At 42.1% G+C, this 23,111-nt stretch overlaps 1 protein-coding gene across 4 annotated transcripts in view; it reads right to left on the bottom strand.

Moving 5' to 3' along the window:
* Positions 1-2,768: 2,768 nt before the first annotated feature.
* Positions 2,769-23,111, bottom strand: part of LOC117240273 (headcase protein) — a 158,558-nt gene continuing 138,215 nt past the window's right edge. For 2 of the 4 annotated variants that reach the window (XM_033506261.1, XM_033506260.1), the window contains exons 3-5: positions 17,018-17,206; positions 16,571-16,756; positions 2,769-16,137 (exon numbers count right to left, since the gene is read on the bottom strand). In XM_033506261.1, the coding sequence (XP_033362152.1) occupies positions 15,964-16,137; positions 16,571-16,756; positions 17,018-17,206 (549 nt within the window). In that variant the 3' untranslated portion in view covers positions 2,769-15,963. The remainder of the gene's footprint in view (positions 16,138-16,570; positions 16,757-17,017; positions 17,207-23,111) is intronic. The other 2 variants (XR_004494646.1, XM_033506259.1) reach the window with 2 other exon arrangements.

Here is a 23,111-nt window from a genome sequence, read left to right as displayed (position 1 = left end):
TAGCAATGATATTTTAAAATGTCGTGTACAACACACGCGATATAGACGTAAAAAGTTTTGCGGTGAATGATCAAAGACTTTCGTGGGCCAGTGTATACCATTTTTCTCCTTTGTATTTTATTCTTGGCGGGCTGCAAATTCACCGATGGGTTAAGATCCTTTCGTTTTTCACACTCATTCGCCACTCATTCGAGATCGCTGATCACCGCGACGGCGCATTCAAGTCGTTCTCGTCTTTCACTGCTCCTTTCAAGAATAAAATCTTTTCGCTCGATTAAATCGCTTCGACTCGTTCTTTAATTCCAAGCAACGATCGATCGGCCGATTTACAGGATCTTTCTTTCTCTTTTCATCGCTGATTGATTTATCGCGACGTGAACGCGCCGACGTTTTTCAGCTATTCGCAAGCTACACGAAGAAATGGGGGATAGCTTCGATCGAGTATTTAATTACTACGAGCAAAGGGTAACCTACGAGTTATGTATACACGAGTCTCGCCGCTTAAAAGCGCCAGGGCTTTTCTCTTCCTCTTCGAGAAAGGATTATCATCTTCGCGAAGGTTGCGCGTGCGATACAGGGAGGTGGGATATCTCGTCTAACCTCTACGATCGAAACAGCAAATAGCGATTATAGTTACGTACGTCTTAATACAATTAACTGCGTGTATATATTGCATTATATATCGAACGCGCGTTAGTTCGAAGGATAATCGATCGAAACGTCGTTACGATTGCTTCTTCCTTCGTCGAAGATTTCCTTGGGAAAGTCTCGCGTAAATTTCATCTTTCTTTCTTATATATCCGATCATTTATCGTGTTTAAACCAACGAGATTCGATCAAATTTCTCGTTTACGAATACTAGAAACTGTTTATTCCATTTTTCTCCTTAACGAGAAACTAAAAGAAAGAAACGAACCGCGATTAATCCTTTCGGCACTGTTTCATCGTTTATCACCGTCTTAAGCACATTATAAATAAAAGGCGATCTGTTCTAAAGAGTCTGACGATTGAATGTAACAAACAAAATTAAAAATGACAAACGTTTAAAAGACACGACGATAACGACGAATACCAGAAAGACCTTGATACGCGAGACATCATAATCTCTGGAGGTAGAAGTTTCGTACGACGCATGACCGCGCTCTTCCTTATACATTTCACGTACATCGATACAGAAATATTCCCGTCAACGAGACAGCGAGCTTACCCTGACAGACAAACGCACTGAGTCCGATAGAAGAATTTCGTACAAGCCTTAAACGTTAAGAATGGTGTATCGCTTTCGAATACCACGTAGCCAATCATGGATCTCCGAAGCGTCTTTTTCTCTCGAGTCACTTCACCCCGTTTAAAAATCGAAATCTCTACTCGATACTTGAATATGTCGATAGTATAAAAAAGTTTAGCGACGAAAGAAAGAGGACAGTAGAGGCAACAGGACTAAATTGAAACGACTCGTTAGAATATTTTCGTGAAAATCGCTCGAGAGAAACACACGCTTCGTGGAAAAATGTTTTCTTTTTTTAACCACTACGAACGAGTCTTCTAGACGTTGATTTCCGATGGAGCGGCAATTTTACGAATCTCGTATCTCTCTTTCTTTCCCTCCTCTTCTCAATTTCCTCAATTTTCCATGCCTCGACAAGTCTTCGTCCCATTTTATCCCTTTTCTCCTTCACTTTCTTTCCTCTTCGTTATCCTTGCTTTGAAGCACCCTCTGTCAGTTGTCCCGTTTGGTCCGCACTACCAGCATTGATTATTTTGTTGCTTTCGCAATGCACAAGAATGCTTGTGTTTTACTATGATTTCTTATTACTCGTTTTTTTTTAAACATTTTTTCCTCCTTCGCCATACTTCCTTTTTCCTGATTTTAGATCCGTCTTTCCATTCCTTTCTATATGCCCTCCGATCGGTCACTCCCCTCCTTCCGGCCTTCACGTTACTTTACAATCGACATTAATTAACGAATTAATTAGTACAAGCTAAACACGCGTTAGAAGAATTATACAACTAGAAGAAAACGCGGGCTTCGCGATTGGTACTCGTTTTTCCACAGAATTCGTTCAACTTCATTCTTCTTTCTCCCTCACTCTCTCTCTCTCTCTTTTTCTCGCCACGAAATACGCATTGTGCTTGTTTTCGTATTATCCTTCGTTCAATTTCAGAATGAATTCGGTGAGTTATTCGACTCGAGGAGCATAAGCGTGTTAACTGTTTCTAATTTCTTGAAGAAATACGCGAATTCGATGGTCGTTTCTCCTCTTCGCCACCCTTTTCCGTTTCAAAGGGAACCTCCTCCTCCTCATCACGCGGACGAATTGAAAAGTTCGATCGCACGTGTGAAAGGGCTAAACAGAGGCGAACACCTCGATCAAAGTTTTTCTCAAAAGATCTCGAAAGCATCTTTCTCGTCTTCTTCTTCTTCTTTCCTGTGGCGTGTCTTTTAACTTCTTTTTAAGAAGATGTTTATCTTTTTTCCTCCCTCCTTGTCAAGTTTCCAACCTTCTTTTTCATTCGTATCTTTTCCTTTCTCCTCTTGTCAACAGCTACTAATTTATGTTACGCGACGCGGTTATACGCTTAAACTAAACTTAACACGAGCTATAAATCCTAGCGCGTTTTAAAAAACGTACGACCCTTTTTGCCCGATCTCGTTTCCTGATCGCCTCGGCGATCGCTTAAAAAAATAGGGTACAAAAATTATTCATCTAAATTTCGAAAGCCTTATCCGAATACTACGCGAAGTTTTTTCGTTTCTTTTTTTTTTTTCTTTTTTACTTTTCTCTCAGAATTTCCTTTTCTTAACCCCCCGCCTAATAAACACAGCCGAATAAAAATGCCCCGACTTCGAATTACGATTCACTGTAACCAAAAATCGTTACGAGATCCTCGATCACACGCGATGACATTTATCGATTATTCGATTTGACGAATCTTGTTTCTTTTCGAAATACGTATAAAAAAGACTACCCTAAACACGACACGTAGATTATGGTAATTATTACAATTTTTTCTCACCGATATAAAAAAAGGAGATTGCTTATCGTTTTCACGCGGAAGACTCTCCGCCCTCTCGCTACTCTCTTTTTTTCTGTCCATCGTCGTATTCTTTTAAATGACTTTCCTCAATGACCGATAGAAAAACGCCGAGTATCCTATGAAACGAGCTCGCTCTTCGGATCCACGCGACTATCCGCGCGCGTAAAAACGGAACGACTGAAAGGAAACAAAAAATACACGTCGCTGAATTGGTGTCGATATTCCACGGTGATATTTCCGCACTGTCGCCTCTCTTTCTCTCTCTTCTTCTTACAACCGAGTGCAAAATGTATGTCGCAGTCTTACACACGCAAGGTGTCGTGACGTATACGCTGGAAAAACCGTATTACAAATACACACGTGCAAGCTTACGCTTGGTGTTTCGTGTCACTCTGAAAATTTCACTCGTGTCAGCTTCACGCTTAAAATCTTCAATTGCCGATTTGAAGAAAAAGCGATGTTCTCTTCGATATTTATTCTCTCCGCCTCGACTCTGCTACTTTATTGCGATTCTACGGCTCTACGATTAAGAACAAATTACGAATTATCATCGAAAACATCGATCACGATCGAGGAGAGAATTTTCAGAGTATTTCTCTACGTTGGTGCGAAGAACTCTGCCGAGAGGACTATACTTAGAGACACGGCAGAAGAAAGTACTACTAACAAGGGAATTGGTTAGCGATACACACGATTACATACATGTATATACGTAAGACTATATGTATACACACACAGAGTAAAACGCGATTAAATGTACGTAGGGGAAGGGAGTAGTAGGTGATTATAGCACATCCACACGCCATTCAGACACATTGGTTTACCCCTTGAGGAAATTGCCTGTAAACGGGTTTCGATACTTCGGGGCGGCCTACCAACTAACGATTAATTACGCGTCTCCACTGTGAAAGCTTAATTACGATCGTTGCACGCGCGTATCCATTATCTTGCTTCATCCAAATATCTCTTCACCTTTCTTGCTCGTGCTTTTCCGCACCTTCGTCTCGTTCCTCGAGTGTCCATTGGAGAAAAGCAAACATTCAAAAAAAAAAAGCGAGAATATCCTTGCGTCGTTGTATCCGTGTAATAGAATACAAGAACCGTTGTAGTTAGAGTCTTGGAGTCGTGGATTTCAAAGAAATCTCATTCTCGATGCAAGAGTTTGTATTCGAAGATTTTCTCCCTTTTTAAATACACCCAGCTTCCAGAAGACACTCGAGGGGGACATTAGCGCGGAATGGTGGCACGAGGGTAAAAATTGAACGCCAGTCACTAGTCCTGAATCGAGAGGATCTAGATGAAGACGCCATAACGCAAAGAATGGAAAACGAAAACGAAGCGAAAATTGAACCGTCGTTCGCGACGAGTAATAGAAGCCGTGTACGAGTTTATGTATCTGTACGTGTATATGTATTTTCTGTGTTCTTTCGTTCTCTCTTCTCTATGGAATTTTTCGTTGCTTTCATTCCCACCATAACGAGACTCATTCACTCTCTTGCTCTCTCTTTGCGATCGATTGGATCACGGCTCGTAAAAACCGGGCCATCCGCGCGCGGTGGCTGAAACAAAACGAAAACACCGGTGAAAGGGAATAAATGGAAACTGGGAGGACCAACGACGATTCGAACGAACGAACGAACGAACGGAACGAAGGTGAAACGCGAAGAGCCGTGAACCAATTGTCTACGCAGCTACACGTCGATTAACTCATCGATCCTCCATCCGCGATATCGATTTGCATATCCACCTTTCTCTCTCTCTCTCTTTCTGTCTCTCTTTTTTCTGTTTTGCGTTTTCATTCGTTTGCTCCATCTCGTTCTTAGAAGAAACCGCGAAATGTCGAAACCTCTGTCCTCTGAATTTTTAAGCTTTTTAATTATTTCCTTTATTTTTATTTTATTTCGTTCTCTTCGTGTAAAAGGTATATTGTACAATATGTCGATACCTTTGATCATTTTTTTCAAAGTTATAGCTTATATGATCTCTTTCATTCCTTTTTCTTTTCCTTTTTTTTTTTTTAATTTTAAAACAAGAGGAAGCAAACGAGAAGCAGGTGTTATAGGTTAAATAACAACATTATGTTCCTATGTACATTTGTACCTTAGCCAACCTATCTCCAATCGACTCGATAATGGCCGGGCTCCCAGGATTAGTGAACTTTCAGGTCTTTCCGAGCTCCTTCCGAGATTCGTCTACAGAGGGGAAACACCAGCTTCTTGAGAAATTACCTTCACGATATACATATATATTCGTTACAGGGCCAAAGAAGAGAATGCTCGATATACGTTTTTCCTTTTTGTGGTTGAGCAAATTTGGACTGTAGGTTCAAGAAGTTGTTCGCAAAAGCTTTGAAAAGTGATATTTCCAACAGCAACCCGTTCAACGTGATTTGGCACCCGATATACACGCTTCCACCATCGTATGACATATTCCGTCGGTTCACCGTGAAAAATCGTAGATCCCGCTCGATTCGCTGGGAGCCCGGTTCTTTCTTAGAGTGTGAAAGACAGCCGGTGTGTGTATTATTTGCGTGGTCGGCGATCGTCGGCCTTGCCTCCCGATCAACCTCTCGATATAAAAATCTTTCTCTAAAAAACGCGCCAAAGAATTCTTTTCACTGGGACACGTCCGTGACTGGACGAAAGAGGGGGTGTGTGGGTTGTTTCAAATAGGTACGTCGTGTAATCTCTCGAGAAGTAAAAAAACCTTCCTCTTTTCATCTTTCGATCTCTCCTCTCTGTCTTCCCACATTCTTTTTTTAATCCTCTCTTCTTTCTACTTTTCCTAAGCCCTCGATATTTCGATAATAAACTTTCTTTCTCTCTCGCTTTTTTTCTCTTTTTTTCTTTTTCTTTTTTCTTTTTTTTTTTTTTTTTTTGTAAGGATCAACGGTAGGATTATTATAATCGCGTCGAGAGACAAGGCGCGAAGAACAGGGTCAACGTAAACGCCGTCCGCGAGAAAAAACAAAATCGCTCTCCAGTAGCGCACTCGATAAAATTTCTTCGTCGTCCGTAACACGTTTCAGTATTATAACAACACCATATTTTTGGGCAATGTACATTTTAAATTACACGCATCAATTACAGGAGATCTCCATGGCATAATCAATCTTTTTTTATCTTCTTCATTTTCCCTAATACGCGCTCTCTCTTCCTCTCTCTCTCTCTCTCTCTCGCTCAATCGCTCTCTCTCTCTCTCTTTCTCTTTCTTTCACTCTCGCTCATCGTTCTCTTCTCATCATCGTGTTGGGCGTGGAAAAAACAGTGGCCTCTGAATCAGCGTTTGCAAAAAGGGAGGGAGTGAGATTTATAATCTGTCAAACTTAATCGGGGCTCGACACACGCGAAACCGAAAGGATTTTTTCCACAGGGGGAGGATTATGTATAACCAATCGCGTCTTCCTTGCTTGTCTTTCTCATCTCGATTCGGTTTCCCCGGATCATGGAACGACGCCCTTCCGGTTCCACGTTCGCGTTAATATTATCTTTTTTTCCTCTCTATCTTTCTCACTTTGTACGTCTTTCGATAAGGTCGCGTTCTGTCGATAGACAAGTGGCGCGATTCGGTTAAATGCTTCTTTTTCTTCTCCTCTTTCCAGTTTTCTTTTTTTTTTTTTTTATTTTCTTTATCTCTCCATTTAATGTTCAACCCTCTCTCACACTGCATTCTCGTCGTGCATCGAATCGCTCAACGTCTTTCGCTCTCGTTCGTTCTGCTCTCATTCATACCTTCGCTCTTTCCACGTTTCTGCGCCTGAAAATAACCGGGTTGGAAAACGAGAAAAACGCTCGACCCCGCGGGCACGTCGATCAAACTTTGACCAACATCTTTTACAACCCGATGGACGATACACAACGCGCCTTCTAATAATTTAATTAATAACTTGAGGTAATTAAGGTATCCGCAGTTTTTCATCAATCTCGCCGCCTTACTTCGATCAATTTCGAAGAAAAACCTTCAGAGACGTACCCGCGACTCTCGCGACTAAAACTAGACGCCAGACGAATGTTCATAGTCGATGGAACCTAATTTAGAAACACGTGTTAAATGGTACCTAAATGTCGAACAATCACGATCGAGCCGTGGCGCGTTCGGCTCAATGGACAACAGGATCGCCAAACGAAAATCAAAGAGAAAAAATAAGATAGAAAGGAGAATCGTATTATTCTCTGCACAATGGACTCATCGATCTGTCGTTCGCGAACGGAGCGGCAAAGTAAAGAAAAATCAATCACCGTACAGATTCGAGATGCTGAACGACCTTGAAATTCTCGCGACAGCTGCCGCGTCGTTCGTTCGTCGCTATGATTGGAAACTAATTAAAAATATCTCTAAGAAACCTACGATGCGATAGCGATAAATCGTACTCGACTACGAGCGATCATCGACGCCGGGGAAACGGACGTCGTCGTACGATGAGTCGAGGAATAAATCAAAGGAGTAGTACATCTCGTTGTAGACCTACATATTATTCTATGCAGAAGCGAAAATTAAATGAAATCTGCTCGGAAGAAAACTAAAGCGATACGGCTACGATCTTTAAACGATTGGAAAAAAGTGTTCAAAGATGTGTCGATGGATCGTCGTTCACTGTTTTATTCCAATCGTTCGGTACAATAAATCAAGCGTTCTATTTAATCGCGACTCGACGCTGGAGGGCGTCGATTTCTTGTATCGATCACAAAAAAGTATCACCATTTCGCGTGCACCCCTTTCTACCCCGTGTGTCTTCCGTACGACTTCGCACAATATTCCTTCCTAACTTAAAAGCAACTCGTACCCATCGGTGGTAAAAAAATAAAATTGTTAATTTAAAAGGACTTTCGCGAGGACCACTGAATCGGGCAACTAACAGTTGCAACGAAACGTCAATTAATTGGTTGCCCGTTTAAACGAAGAACGGGAGTGTGAAACGTAGGGATTTCAAGGAATCGAAAATATCTCGACGGATTAAAAAAAAAAAAGGGGTGGTCGCACGGAAGGACTCTCGACGTCGCGTCGGCAGAAAGGGGAATGAAATTAAAAATGGACTAACGAGCGAGCCGGTGTGCTCGATGAAACGTTAACGAGGAGGCGCTGTAAGAAAAGCTCGAACGCGTTTCTGATCACGATCCACGCGGCTCGGCGATTTATAATTGCGACTACTGAAAGAACATCACCTGTGTACATTTGTATAAATGTGTATGTACGTGTACTTATGCGTTGGTATATCTGCTGTCCTTGTATATATATTAGGTGTGTCGTATTGGTTCGCGCGGCGCGCGTGTTTGTCTAGTGTATCGGTATACCTATGTATGCACGTGTGTGCGTGTATGTGTGAGTGGGTGCGTGTATGTCACAGACGTAAAAAAAACCGACTACAGTGAAAGATCGTGTGACGATTTTCTCCTATCAAACACGCACGTTGTTCCCCTATGTGATTCTCTTTAATTTCGATTAAATATCGCGACGTTTCATCTTTCTCAGAACTTTCAATTGTTTCCGTTTCTCTCATCTACTTCTTAGTTTATTATTTCATGTTTTAGAATTTGTATATTATTTCTTTTTCTTTTCTTATTAATTCTCCTTCAGCCGAACCATGGACGATTACAGAGGTACTCTTATTGTCTCTCGTACTTCGTATTCTTCCTGTCGTCTCGTTTGAAAGTACACCGAGAAGATTAAAAAACAGAAAAAGGAAGAGAAAAACGAAGGATCATCGTGCGTATTTGGTAAATCGCCACTCGATCGTTTCACACGTCCACCTCTCGTTTCCATATGAAACGTTGTACGTATTTTAATCACTAAATAGATATACAAGATGTGTTTTTTTTTCCTTTATATTCCTAAGGAGAGCCGTACGAGCGCCTCGTACGAGCGATTCCCGCACGCAGACCTCGTACCGTGTTTATTCTGCGTCTTTATACATTTAATATGCGTGAATTCTGTTACCGTAGTGTAATGTCGTTTATGTATATATAATATATCGTCGTTTATGTATACCTATAGTTGTCTAGCACAGCTGTAAAGAGAACCTTACACACTAAGAGACAAAAAACCGATCCTTAAACGTAGAATTCATATATAATATTTCATATTTATTTTCATATATAATATATATATATATATACTTCATCTTCTTATTAGATTATTTTAAATCGCGTGAATGTCCGCGTGAAAAAGAACGTCTCGAAGAACAACCGATATATAAATTGCAGGATAAAATTCTTTTTTCTTCTCGTTTCTTTCTCACCACCATTCTTTCTTCTATTCCTCTGTCGAGCTTCCACAAATACGACACAGTAGCCTATCACTAGAACGATTCTCGATCGCTCGACAATACGATTTCTCTTCGCCTTCCGTTTCTTTCGCGTTTCTCTTCTTTTCCTTTTCGCGGAAAATTCGTTCTTCTTCGGTTTCTCTGTTCGATAGAAGACGATACAACGATCTTCTTAATTCCGCTGTTAGAAACGATCGAGAAGAAGAATTCGCGGCATCGAGCGTCGAGCGATAACCGAGTTAGAGCCGAGTCTCTAAAATATTCAACGAAATTCAAGAATATCTCTTTGGGCGTCGACCGGCTGGCCAGCCGACGGGCGAAACGAAGAAAGTTCTCTTAACTAGAATCTGAAAACCGTCGTTTTCCAATAAACTTACATATTTATCGATGATTTCAAAACCTCTCCTTCTTTGTTACATCACCTCTTACCCTTCATAATGACTATATGCTAAACTCTATTCATAGTTCAACCATTCATAACCTCTCTCCTTTAATTCCCATCCTCGAGACCTTCGCAAAAAGAATTTCTTTTCTCGCGTTTGCTTCATTGTTAGCCCCCCCTCCCCCCTTTGTTGTGTATAATTCCCCAACCACATACAACCCTTAATCCCATCCCCTCAACGTGCCATATAGATGTGCTATTCGATTAATTATCATTAGAAGAATCCACGGACACGATTACGACAATCGACAAGACTCAGAGAAACCCGTGAACACGAGCGAAAAACGTTTCTTCTTTCTTCACACTTTGAGACACCTTTGCGGATGGTCTTTCGTTTCGAATAGTCTCGACCGTGTTCACGGACACGTTTCTCTGTTTCACTCGTCGTACTCTTTCTATAAAAACACCGACATAGAAAATCGTTCGCTCGATGGACGTCGCTGTACGAACGGATCGCGGGGGAAGATTCGAATCGTCGCGGCGAAGAACGCTTCATCAGCAGGCAACCGGATTTTCTTTCCTCGATCTTCCAACGATTATTGCATCGGCTAGCCGCGAGAGAAAGAAACAAGTTCCCGGCACGACCAAAGAATTCTCTGCTCCCGGGGTCGCGTGGATCGAGGTAGATTCGTCAACGGGAGAAAAATTGCGTGTAGTTTCGTGTAGTCGAGGAGAAGGCGATCGTCGCGAACGTGCGTCGTTTCCTCCCTACCTGAAACCGCCCTCCGTTCGTCGACGAGCGTCACCGAGCATCGTGCGAAAGTAGAAGATCGTTACAGCGACTTTTACTTGGGGAATAAAAAAGGTTTAGCCTAGCTTTAATGTTTAGCCTTAAGCAACTACAGAGCGAGTGCGTCATTATGCGTCGACGCACCATAGAGAAACTAATCGCGCTCTTACTACCGTCCGTTCCTTTTCTCTATTTATCGTTCTTCCTCCTGTTGCAAGTTGCAGAATATTTTCTCCAAGTTGCTTGCTACGATTCCTCGATGCAGTTTCTTCCCTTAAACATTCTAGATATAGGTACGTCGACGCGTCGAAACTGACGAAATCTTTTTTACAAATCGAATCAGGTGCCTCGAACGGCGCGGTCCTTTCCACGATCGATCGATGCCGACTTTCTTTCAGAGATCGCGTGTAGTTGAACGAGATAGATCGCGAATCGAGTCACATTATTTCGAACGTGGGTTCGTAGCGTTTGTTTCTTCCAATAATTCGTACGAATCGTATAAACGCGGTAGAATTTGTTTCTTTTAAATTAGTTCCACGTGATAACATATCGTAGCCAATTAGTTGTGCCGACTACTACTTTTATCATTAGATAGCGAGTTACTCAGTTTGTTGAATATCGAGGTTAGTTTACTTTAATTACGTTCTTCGCCTATGGATCTGCGTATCTAAAGTTGAGAATCATAATGCTGTATCACTGCATTTGCTAGTTGTCATAAAACAACGTTCTGCGTTTATCGTTGTAAAAAGTTCATTATATGTTTCTCGAGTCATGAAACTACACCGTCGCAAGGATGTAAAATTTCGATCGAATTAATTACGAAACTAAAGGAATGACACGTTTAAAAATTGTAACACAAATAATTTTCGACAAACTTACACGTTTCAGCATTTTGTTTTCAATACCCGTACATAGGTACTGAGTGTATTACCTCGTCAAATAATTGAATTACTATGGAACTTTTTATTCGTTTCGTAAGTATAAAAAGAAACAAAAGCATAGCGTGGAATCTTAACCTACGCTACTATGATTCTCGGTTCGACATTTTAAAAAATTCATCACGAACCAAGAGAAAAGAGATCTCGGTTGATCTTGCGATCTCGATGAAATCTCGAAGACGACGATCGATCGAAGGGACACGCGTTGCGATCGGCTTCTCGCGAAGAGGAATTCCACCACTGTTTCCTTCGTTCCTCCGTCGATCGAGTCGCGATAGGAACTAAAAGTGAGCCGATGAATCTCCCGGTATACGTATCGCAGGGCACCTATGGTGTTCAACGACGCGAACCACGTAGCGAAAATTGAAAACGGTAGGGAGTACAAAAAGTAGGCGCGCTCGCGCGCTTCGTGGCGCGAAGAGAAGTTTCATATTTCTTTCGTTTCGCGCTTTCTACGCTCGAAAGACGTGCGCGGAAAACACGCAGGAACAGAAGGTTCCTAGAACGTGTGCGCGCAGGATCGTCGCACACGCGAGCATGACGCGAGCTTCTCGCGTTTGAACCGAAACGAGGAACGAATCGCACACACGTGTAGCATTTTATTATTTAGTTATACGTCTAGAATCACTGGGTATAAACAAAGAAGTAATAAAAACGAATATATCAACCACCACAGCTCCGAGATTATTTCTAATTGCTAAAATCGAGCACGAAATTTCTATGTGTGTTTGGGCTATGCTTCGATGTAGCTTTTACGACCATACATGCGTATATCGGTACTTATAAGTCACGGAATATTTGATATATTCGTAGAATACGCGATGAAATCACACAATAAACGCGAATGAACGAAGAACTTTCGGGCAAAATATTTACGAAAAATATTTTGTTTTTTACAAACGAATGTATCAAGAAGATACTTGAACTTGCTATCTAAAATTCGTTCTTATTCGTCTAGGATTTATTAAGAAAGAAACATCGATTGATTTGAAATCATTCGGAGTATTTTCAAATCAAATTACTAAATTACGAAATTTTAGTTAGTTTCGAATAATGCAAAAAAGAAATTCTTCTTTAGGAACCGTTATAATTACCGATCCAAACGTGACTACCATTTAAAAAATTGGAACTAAAGCTTCCAAAACATAGTTCGCCACGTTTACCTGCGGCTCGTTTCTAAAAAAAAATTCCTCGATTACAAGGTGAAGTTGATGCGTTATCGATGTGTGTAATCCGTGTGTTTTACACGGAAAGCTATAAATTATACTATTTTTTTGAAGATTTTACATCGAATTTACTTTATCAGAATTGTTTAAAATTAACAAATATCCTGCGACTTATAAACGAAAGTGTACCCTTGATAACCAGATGAAAAGCGAGGAAGCTAAGAAAATCGGGTTTCGAACAACCGAAAAACATCTATAGGAAAGATTCACAGACTCGCAGTTACTTGTTTTCCTGTTTCCCTTCCATTCTCTCACAATCTTTCTTCCCGCTATTTGGCACTCTGAGAAAAACGTAACGAGAGACGATCCTCCAACAACTCCATCTTCTGCTCTGTTCGTTCCCGTCTGTGTGTGTTTGTCTGTGTCTCTCGACTGCTTAGACGCAAAGAGGCTTGCTCGCGACACGACAAAAGCGAACGATAAAAAGGAAACGAAGAAAACTGAACGAGAAACGCGGTTTCGTTGCGTGGCAAAATCGGACGACGTTGATGATAACGCACTCTTCGGCTCGTCGTATTCGGCTACCCAAAAAAGAAGTGTTCCACGCGGACATAATGTACTTCTTTTCATCCCTGAATACACGTGTGCATTCAGAGAATTAGCGCGTCCTCTTGTACAAATATTCTTATTCCATTCTTCTCTTTTTTTTTCCTTTTTTTCTTTTTTTACTTTTTCCCCTTTTAATCCCTCTACGTCTCTCGTTCTTTCTCGCCCCTTCCACTCGTACACAGAAAACGTTTTCAGCAATTTGTGCACCCCTTTCTCTCCCCCTTCTGGTTCGTTCGCTCTGATCCCACGTCTTACTCTCACTCGCTGATATTCTCATAGATTAAATCGTCGTATAGTGTGTGCTCGGTTAAATGAAGCCCGCCACCGTAACAGCCTCGAACATTTCTCGAACGAACGAAGAAAAGTGAAAGAAAAGCACGTAAAAGACGAAACAACCTTCTTCTCCTTCTTTTTCTCCTTCTTCGTATATATTCTCGCGCTATTAGACGAAGAGAAAAGAATCTCGTGGCGAGATCGAGCAACGAAGACGAGAAAATGGTTCGTGAAAGGCGTCAGGCAACGGGGTTCACGGGGTCCTCGCTAAAAACCTGTACGGGACAATATAGAAATCTCCTAAATATACTTCCCGGCGTACGAATGGATTAAGTATACTTTTAAATCGAAATAACGTAAAGAAGGTACACGATCGACTATACTACCTTGGGAAAACGGTGGGCGGTCTTCTGTTTGTGGGACGGCCGCTATTGATGGACAGCAACGACCAGCATCGCCAGAAAAACGAAGATTTTATTTCTTCTTCTTTTTTTTTCTTCGCTCCCTTCTTTCACGCTGTCATCCATTCTCGTATTCTCTCTCTCTCTCTCGCTCTCTTACAAACGCTTCGTCCTTTCTCGCTTACGTTCTGTACCATTCTTTCACAGGCTTTCACGAACGAACCTGCATATGGCTCGCTCTTCTCTTTTTTCTCTCTCCCTCTCGTTCTCTCCCACTTAATTACGTATTTACACTGGCTACTTCGGGCGCCCATGGCTTTCGACCACCCTTCGGGAGTATTTCCAACGTTGTAAAATTGAAACAAAAGAGGGAGGGAAAAGTATTAGGGGATCGAGGAGAGTAAACGAGGCTGTGTTTTCATCTGTGGTAAACCAGTCGTATGTTTCGAGTTATCGAAAAAGGGAGCGAAATATATAAGGATGAAGTTAAAGGATCGAAATTTAGGGAGAGAGAATTAGGGGTCTCGAGGGCGGAAGATCGCTGGGCGCCCGGCCGTTCAACGTGAAAACCCATCGAATGAGTCGTAGATCCTTAAACAAAATCAACATGGCCGCCATAAACGTATAAACTAATAAAATGTAAAAAAAACAACGTTCTCGATTATCTAAGTAACAAACGATAGTTCATTATCTCTTCCCCCTTTTCGTTTCGAAGTGACCATTTTCTTCTTTTTTCTTTTTTTCTTATTTTTTTTCTTTTTTATGTTTGTTTCTTATACATACCTACGTAATATACAGGAAAGTTAGACCATTTTTTTTTCTTTTTCTTTTTAGCGTTCTGCGTATCTCGATCTATACTTATCTGCAATTCGTAATTTTTGTTTCTTCATTTTCTTCTTCTATCCCTCCAGTTAACGCAATTCAACTATGGGACGCGAGGGACGAATCTTATAAAAAAATCGCTGCTCGATTCGAAACGCGTCAACTGACGATAATCGACGACGTATCGATCTCGTTCGACATTTTTAAACCTAATTGTTCGACTTCCCTAAAGCTAACAAGATTTCCTCGAACGGCTAATTTCCTTTATACACACGCCTATTCTATTCGCTATGATATTTGACTCGCATTTAAATTCGACTAATCGTATCTCTGCCAATAGAACACGAAGAATCATGTAAAGACACGTAAAGACGAACGAAAGAAAAGGAAAATGAAGGAACTTCCCGCGCGTTTTACTAAACGTTGTTTCCTACGCAAACTTTTGCTAACTTAAAGATCAATTCCACCAGAAACGTACTCCAGTTCTGGGATTTGTTGATTAATCTTACCAATAATACTGACGATAATCCTTGGCTCGAATTCTCGCCAAGAGTTGAAGCTCCGCCGAATCGATCGATACGCCGTCGAGATGCGTTGGTTCCCATGTCGATCGATGGGATGAACTCGTCGTTGTGGCCCAAGTACACGGATTCCCTCGTCCCTCGCATTGAATTAACATAGATAAACCCTACTATATCGACATTGAGAAAGAAAAAAACCTTAAACGTTATCGCTGCTACGGGAACTCGCCGGTAATGACCTTACACGTCCGCTTTATACTCTCGATCTCAGGTTAATCGACATTTCGGCAAGATCCTGACACGTTCGTACGCAACATAAGAGAAAATCATTTTCTTGACTCGCTCGATTGATAACTGGAAACATATTGGCAATGTTCCAGAAAATCGGAACGCTCGAATGAAAAACTAAAAATTGATCGTTTCTTGTAAAAACAGAAAAGAAAACTCGTTCTTGCCGAGAAAAAATGAATAAAAGAGCGTAGAAAAAGCGAAGTGCCGAGCCTGAGATTTTTCACGCTCTTGTTGCTTTCTTCTCGCATTTTTCGTCTTCTTCTCCTTCTTCTTCTTCTTTTCTTCTTCGTCGTCGTTATCTTCTTCAGGTGGATGATAATCGTTTACAGGAAAGAATTAAAACGATCTGACGAGCGTGGGGGATGATCTAGAGCAAGGTCGCCCGGAGCAGGGAGATCAGTGGATCGAAGAAGAGGGGACACGGGTCAGTCGCGATGCTTCGACGCCGGTTAGCTAAGTTCCCTAATGGTTACGGCCACTGGCTATAAAGCTGAAACTGCTCGCGGGTGAAGCAGATCGAGAGCGGTTTTACGAAGTGGGCGTCCACGGCTCGGCAATGCGGACACGCGAATACGCGGCTGTAGTCCGAGTAGAAATTGAGCCGCTGGTGCGGATAGATCAGTGGCTTCTGGCAGCTGTTGCACTGTAACAGACATTAGTATTTTTCCAACGTTTACTTGTGTAGATATATCCAAGTACCTACGTTAAAAGATCGTGAATACTTTTGTGCGCCGAAGTGTTTATCGGTTGAGTACCTGTTCACTGGCAGATTGAGTACCGGTGAGAGAAACTCGAGAGTCAGATAACATATTTAAAGATACGATATTTAACACGATGGTGTCCCGAGTACTTGTTCGTTGGAGAATCGAATATCGGCACTCGTAAGAAGATGAATTTCAGCTTTTCACGACAGCTACAGATAAAATAATTAATATTTTCACTTCTTCGATAGCAGCGTCCACCGTAGTCGATGCACGCGAAATACGTAAGTCGTCATCTGCTTATCTTTTCCAGAACGTCGTTGATTTTAAGAACACATCGTTGCGAATAACAAAGACGCCGAACGAACAACTTACCTTGAGTCGCTCGGTGCAACAAGGCATGGCAGCGAAAATATCGTAGCTGTACATTGTACCAAGGACTAAGCTAGATCCGTCCCACGGCTGAGTACAGCAACGACAACGTACGGGTTGGCCACCGCTGCCTTCCAGGCAGCTCATACACACAGCGGACAAAAATTGCGTGCGACCTTCGACCTTAACCTGAAACAGGAATCACGTCATGGTCATAGGTTCACATTCCAGCTAACTGTAGAATATGAAAAATATGCAAAATGTGAAAGAATTGTTTCAATTCGATGTTAAACGCTTTATTAAAACGTTTAGAGTGCTTTGATTTATCGAGATAAGAGCAAGATTAAGAACATAAGAATCGGAAGATCGTAGACGCAGTGAATTCGACGCGACTGAAGATTATTTAAAATCGTGCGGACTACACGAACATCGATTGAAACTTCGAATTACCTCCGCGCAGGCGGACGAATGTTGCCTGGGTGACAAGAAGAAGGTACCATCCACCAAGGGATACCTGTCGAAGACTAGCATGGGTGCTCGACAAAGGACGCAGGAAACTCTGGACCATTGTAGCGCGGCCAGCGTCGACAAAATGAAGCATCTGGTATCATCGTTGCCATGATTGCCCTCGTCTTCCATCTGTAACAAGAGAAAAATAAATCGTGAGCGAGTTTCGACAACATACTCGAAAGAAGCACCGTAAAGGAGAGTACAGTCGATTAAATCCGTTCGTCGTAAAGGAAAAAAAGGGGATGAAGGCATAAAACGCGAAGGCTCTCTCGATAAACTAAATAAAAAGCATTTTCGTGCGCAATCTCGTTCACAGTTCGCTCAACAGCGACATATCGTACGGGATCGATAATTTAAACGCGGAATTATCCATTTCGCGAGTCGTGCGAACGCTGCGATAACGTTGGAATAGCGAAACAAAGAGCAAATATTCGTTTGGATTCGAGTTAAAGCGGAATTACGATCGAGAAGACTGCACAGGTGATTGGGAGAGAGAGAGAGAGAGAGAGAGAGAAAGAGAGAGAGAGAGAAAGGGAGAGGATCGGATATGGGCGAAAATATGGTAAGGGGCGTTTTGAACGGAAGAGAGGTGTTCGATAAGAAAAGGATGAGTTAAGAACGAGCAAAATGTCACGTCCTTAATGACGAAAGAAGGAGGAGGAAAAAGAGAAAAAAAAGAACCACGGTCTACGCAGACAGGAAATGAGAAGAAAGGGATTGGTAAGGTGTTGTAGCGCACCGGTGACTGAATAAACGAGAAGGTTAGTGGGCAGAGAAGTTTAAGATCCAGATAGAAAGAGGATTTTCTGCCTGTGACAGGATAACGCTTTTGACGAGTATTCATACATTTTCGACGCTTTAAAACCGTATGATAAATATAGCTCGCGTTTCGAAAAATATCTTGTTTAACATGCTTTGAATGTATCAGGGGTTTGATCTAAAATTTATAAATTTTCAAATAGTCCTCGTTTAAAATGACGCTGTCTTTAACTTTCTTCTTGTAACTATCACGTAACCTAAATAATTTGTAAATTCCATTTTCACCACAAGTAAACGATTATTACGTTGCTTAAGCAATTTAATGTTAATACAAATTATACAATTACAATGCGAATATGTGACGAAGAAAAGTTCTCGTTTAATTAAATTCCTCAGATACTCGCATATTCGAAAACTATTAAAGGGGTTAATATTTCAAGGTACAAGGATGAAACGATTCGAAATTATCGGGGAGATAAGCTCGCGCCAGTGTTCTATTCCTAGATTATTCCCAAATTGAGATCGAACCAGATAGCTCGAAGAATCCCGTCTACGAAGTTCGCTATTAGATCCTTTAGATCCTCCGCTCGATACCCGTAGAAGCTAACCCGACGAAGGATGGTTAGGATCACCACGTCCTTCGTCCGATCCCTTATTATACTCCCGTGATCCTTATCTCCGAAAACTTGATTCCCAGGAGCCCCTATTATAGCTCCTTAGAAATTCCTGCAAAGTAGAGCTTAGCTTCGCGCCGCCGCCCTCACGATCAGCCCCCGATTAAAAATCTATTTGCACGCTCGCGAACCTCGCGTGTTCTATGTGTCTTTTATCGTCTTTCGAGCCAACTGAATTGCTTCGAAGGATAAAGGCTTTTAACTTTGCTCCATCGATTCAACACGGTTTATCGATACGATCGAAGCAAGACAAAGTGTTATCGACTATTTGCTACTGACACTCAATGATGCATTCGTAATATCCCTTAGCCCTTAACTGCTACCGTGGTATTATAGAATACTCGAGTCACAATTTTACTCCGACATTGCATTGTTATAATATCATTATATTAATTATATACACATAATTAAGCTATTGCAATTATAATTATATACAGGGTGGTTGGTAACTGGTGGTACAAGCGGAAAGGGGATGATTCTACGCGAAAAAAGAAGTCGAAAATATAGAATAAAAATGTTTCGTTTGAGGCTTTGTTTTCGAGAAAATCGACTTTGAATTTTCGCTCGGTACGCGAGCACTTTATCACGTTGTCTCGTAGACAACGTAGATCGTTGTCTCGATGGAAAAATTATTAAAAAAAAAATTTTATTCTATATTTTCGACTTCTTTTTTCGCATAGAATCACCCCCTTTCCGCTTGTACCACTAGTTACCAACCACCCTGTATATATAAATATACTTACAATCATAACCTATAAGTTAAGGTCAAGATCCTTCTTGACGTGTTTTAGAATCCCTTCGGAAAATTAATATATTTCATGTCCTTCCAAATATATGTCGAAGAAGTCGTCGACAGCAGTATGTTCACGAACTAATATATTATTTCGAGCAGACTGTTGAAGAAAGATCATTCAGGAAAGTGGAATATCCATTCTAGAACAAAGAGAACGAGCAGAAATAATCTAACGAATCGCGAAGAAGCAGCTGAAAAAAAAACGATCGTTCACGAACTTTGCGCTGCTCGACAACGAGAAGAAGGAAGATCCTCCTTTTCTATCCTGACCATCCGGGCTGAATAGAACGAGTCACACTAACGTCGTACATTCATCCGTCCATCCACCCATCCATCCATCCATTCAGCTAACCATGGAGAACCATGGAAAAAGAGAGCGGGTCGAATAAATAAATTGGCTTGGTCTGGTAACTTTACCAGTCGGTGCAACTGGAAACCGATCGCGCGTGGGTCGATCTGTGAGAGAAGTGCTTCAACTTTTTACGAGTTCGATTAGAGGCTTGAGAACCAAGAGAGAGAGAGAGAGAGAGAGAGAATGGTAAAAGTGGTATTGTGCCTTCGTCGGCGCGATTCTTTTTTACTACCCTCCGACGGGAAACGTTCGGTTGTTTGCCGAGAGACAATTTCCTGAGATACGTAATTAATGTCCCTGAACCGGATTTTAATCGAGCCACCTCAGCATTCTATGATTGCAAAGAAAAAGGGATGGTTCCTCGCAAAGGACTGAAATTGCAGTAAAGGTAAAAGCCTCCGACGTGTTTAGCCGTAATCTCTGTCGAGTTCTTCACAGTAACACACAAGAGAAAATAGTGGATATGCCCCGTAAAAGTATCCCAACTAGGTAAACATCTTTTACGATTATATTATGCGTGTTTTCATCTTCCGTGCAATCGTCGACATGATCGCTACGCTGTCTAATTCGAAGTCAAATATTCAGAGTGTTTGGCAAAACGACGAGAACGTAAAATATCAACGTCACAACAGCGTTACGAGACTACAACACTTCAGTAATTGATAAATAAGCGTTGTTATTAAGTTTCGACTTTACCATAATACTGAAAAATACTACGAATGTTGAATGACCCTATCTAATTCGATAGCCAGCAAGTGTAGGAGAAAGAAAGAGCAACTGCTTTGGGAGTATCGTTAAATAAACGCCCGACACGAGTGGAAAAAGCTGACGATTGGAAGCGATTTCTCACCCCCAAATTGGAGGTCGGCGACTATTCCGGAAGAGCAAAGTCGAAGGTCGCCGCCCCTGCGGATAATTTTGTCGCCGCAGCTAAAAGGCTAAGGGTGAAAAGAAAGTGAAAAAAAAGAGCAGAGGAAGAGCGAGAAGAGAGGCGTGGAGGAGGCATAAATCGCGGCGTATCGTCTGTGGGGTGGACCGTCACCGGGGGAGGATTACGATGTCGGCGTAGCAGATTATCGGAATTCAATAATACCGGTCGGTACAAATAAATATAAAAATCAGCCGAAGGCACACGCGCGAGCGCGCGACCCAAAATAATAAAGTCGAGGAGAAACGAGCGGCTAGAAAGAAAGTCAACGAACTCGTAAACGACCCAAAAGGCTTCCGAGCTTTTCTGTAAATTTTACAACGCAATAAAGCGAGAACAGCGTTCGATAAATATGGTATTCCCTTCGTGGTCTTCTAATCTTCTTTCTCTGAAGACGTTCCACGATGGTAGAAATATTCCAGATCGTAAGAGAACTCGATCCGAATCCGGAGGACAGCGTGTCGATCTTTCACGACAATTCGTACGCTTTTGGATAAAATTCCTTTTTCGTTCAACTTCATTTTCATACCCATCGAATTTCTGGTCCATTTTTTCACAATACGGATAAACTTCGTACCTGATTAAACAAGTACCTGCGTACGATATACAGTCATATCGTAGTTGAGTATATTTGCTAATACAGCGAATACGTATCTCTCTTTTCACTTCCGTAATAAACCAACCATACGGAAACCCTCGTCTCTCGCTGTACATTATAAGAAAGATCAGATATCCCGTGCGTCACACAACGAAGTTGAGCCCTTTTTTCATTTCGCCATGGAAGATGGTGACGAAGGACGTTATTGAAAATACCGAAAGTGGGTTTTTTACGCCCGTGATCGACCGAGGCAATTTCGAAACGTAGAAGAAACGAAGCGGAAAGGGACGAGCGTAAAAGGGAAAGGGAGGAAGGAGATCCGGGGAGAAACGATGGAAAGTAAAACGTACTACCCAGGGATTTGTCAAGACTCTTCTGCAAGGACGTTCTTATTTAGACCTTAACGGCGCAGTCGAGCGGCCATAGGTCCCGCGACGATAAAGCTCGGTTATATAGACGAGCATAAAATTCGTTACGATCGGCCTCGGTTTGCTTCCGCTTTTGTCCCTCCAGCGAGAATGCAACTATAACCGTCGAAGGGCGCGTGGTAGAAGAAGAAAATCGACCCTATTAATCTTTCGTTTCCTGTCCGACTCTTTCGAGCATCACGACGTGTACTTGGTATTGTAAATTGTTTGAGTTTAACTTCTCGCTACAAAACTAGAACGTTCAATGGACGGGAATGTAGAATGGGCGAAGCATACAAGTTCACTGGAGCAAAACTGCCAGCCAGAAACCTTACGTTTATCGGTTCACTGGTACAAGCTATCCAGCTCTATGGGATTTTCGAGGATTCCACGACCCTAATCCTCTTTCATAATGGTTCGTGGATTTATTTTGCCGATCGTAATACGTTTGGTTCACCGAAGAAGCAATTCGTTGCGTTTTCTTTACGCGAAACTTTCAAAGTGATATCGCGTTATGGATCGTTGCGCATGAACAGCATACGTCAAATACGTTTATCACAATTTATTAATAACCTATCGAAGTATCGCGAAAGTCGAACTGTTGCAAGATCTCGGTGTTTCTCAATTTCCCTCTCCAAGCAATCGCCGCGAAAACTACCTCTTCCATCGTAGAAGTTTCTTTACAGATCTTCAGAACGACCCGCCGGTTCACCAACAGTCATCAAACTTTCACGCGACACCAGTCGATAATTCTTCCCTGTGACGACACAAAGACAGCCCCGAGTAACTCGCAAACGTTTCGTGCAGCTACAAAACACTACATAGTACGGTACAAAGAAAGATTATTAAGAAAGCTTGCCCTCTCTTGCAGCATTTCGTCGACGAAAGTCTTGCTCTGTCTCGAGAACTTCATCCCGCCGGCAACACTCCGCTCGCATCCTCGTAAATACAGAAACGAACGAGTGGGTGGATCGTTGCGCCAACAGTGAACGCGTGTGCCAAGGGTTCGCGAGAGTCTTCGAGCGACTAGCTTCGTTCGAGGGATTTACGAGCGCCGCGACGAAGGATGCAAACACCCAACATCGCTGGCGCGTGTCTTCTCGGCTGGAAGAAGGAGCAGGAAGATCCGAACCGAAGACGCGATAACCAACTTCCCTCGTTTTTACTGATTTTCTATCCTCCTTCTGTGCTTCGTTCTATCCCCCCCCCCCCTTCGAAAGCTTTCTCGTTTTTCCCTCGTCGGAGGGAGAATCCGTCTGCTTCTGTTGGCGGGCTGAGTATCAGTCTGACTGACCTACTGTCGAGCTTCGAAGGAAGAAAGCTCTTTTCACTCCCTGTCGTGTTCGTTCGCGCGCGAAAATAATCGATGCCGATTCTCTACGACCAGAAGCTAAAGACGTCCCTCTTTCCGACAGAGCTTAACGCGCCCGTTCACGACTCAGTGGAGACCCGCCTTCGCTTTCTAGACGACAGATTGTAGCTTTAGCTTTTCAATGGACGACCAGTTGTCGCGTATATTTGGT

The sequence above is a fragment of the Bombus vosnesenskii genome, unplaced genomic scaffold, assembly GCF_011952255.1.
Source record: "Bombus vosnesenskii isolate JDL3184/JDL3185 unplaced genomic scaffold, Bvos_JDL3184-5_v1.1 scf7180000014579, whole genome shotgun sequence".
Taxonomy (NCBI): Eukaryota; Metazoa; Arthropoda; class Insecta; order Hymenoptera; family Apidae; genus Bombus; species Bombus vosnesenskii.
Note: the sequence above shows the minus strand (reverse complement) of the source record. Positions and strands in the feature narration are given on the sequence as shown.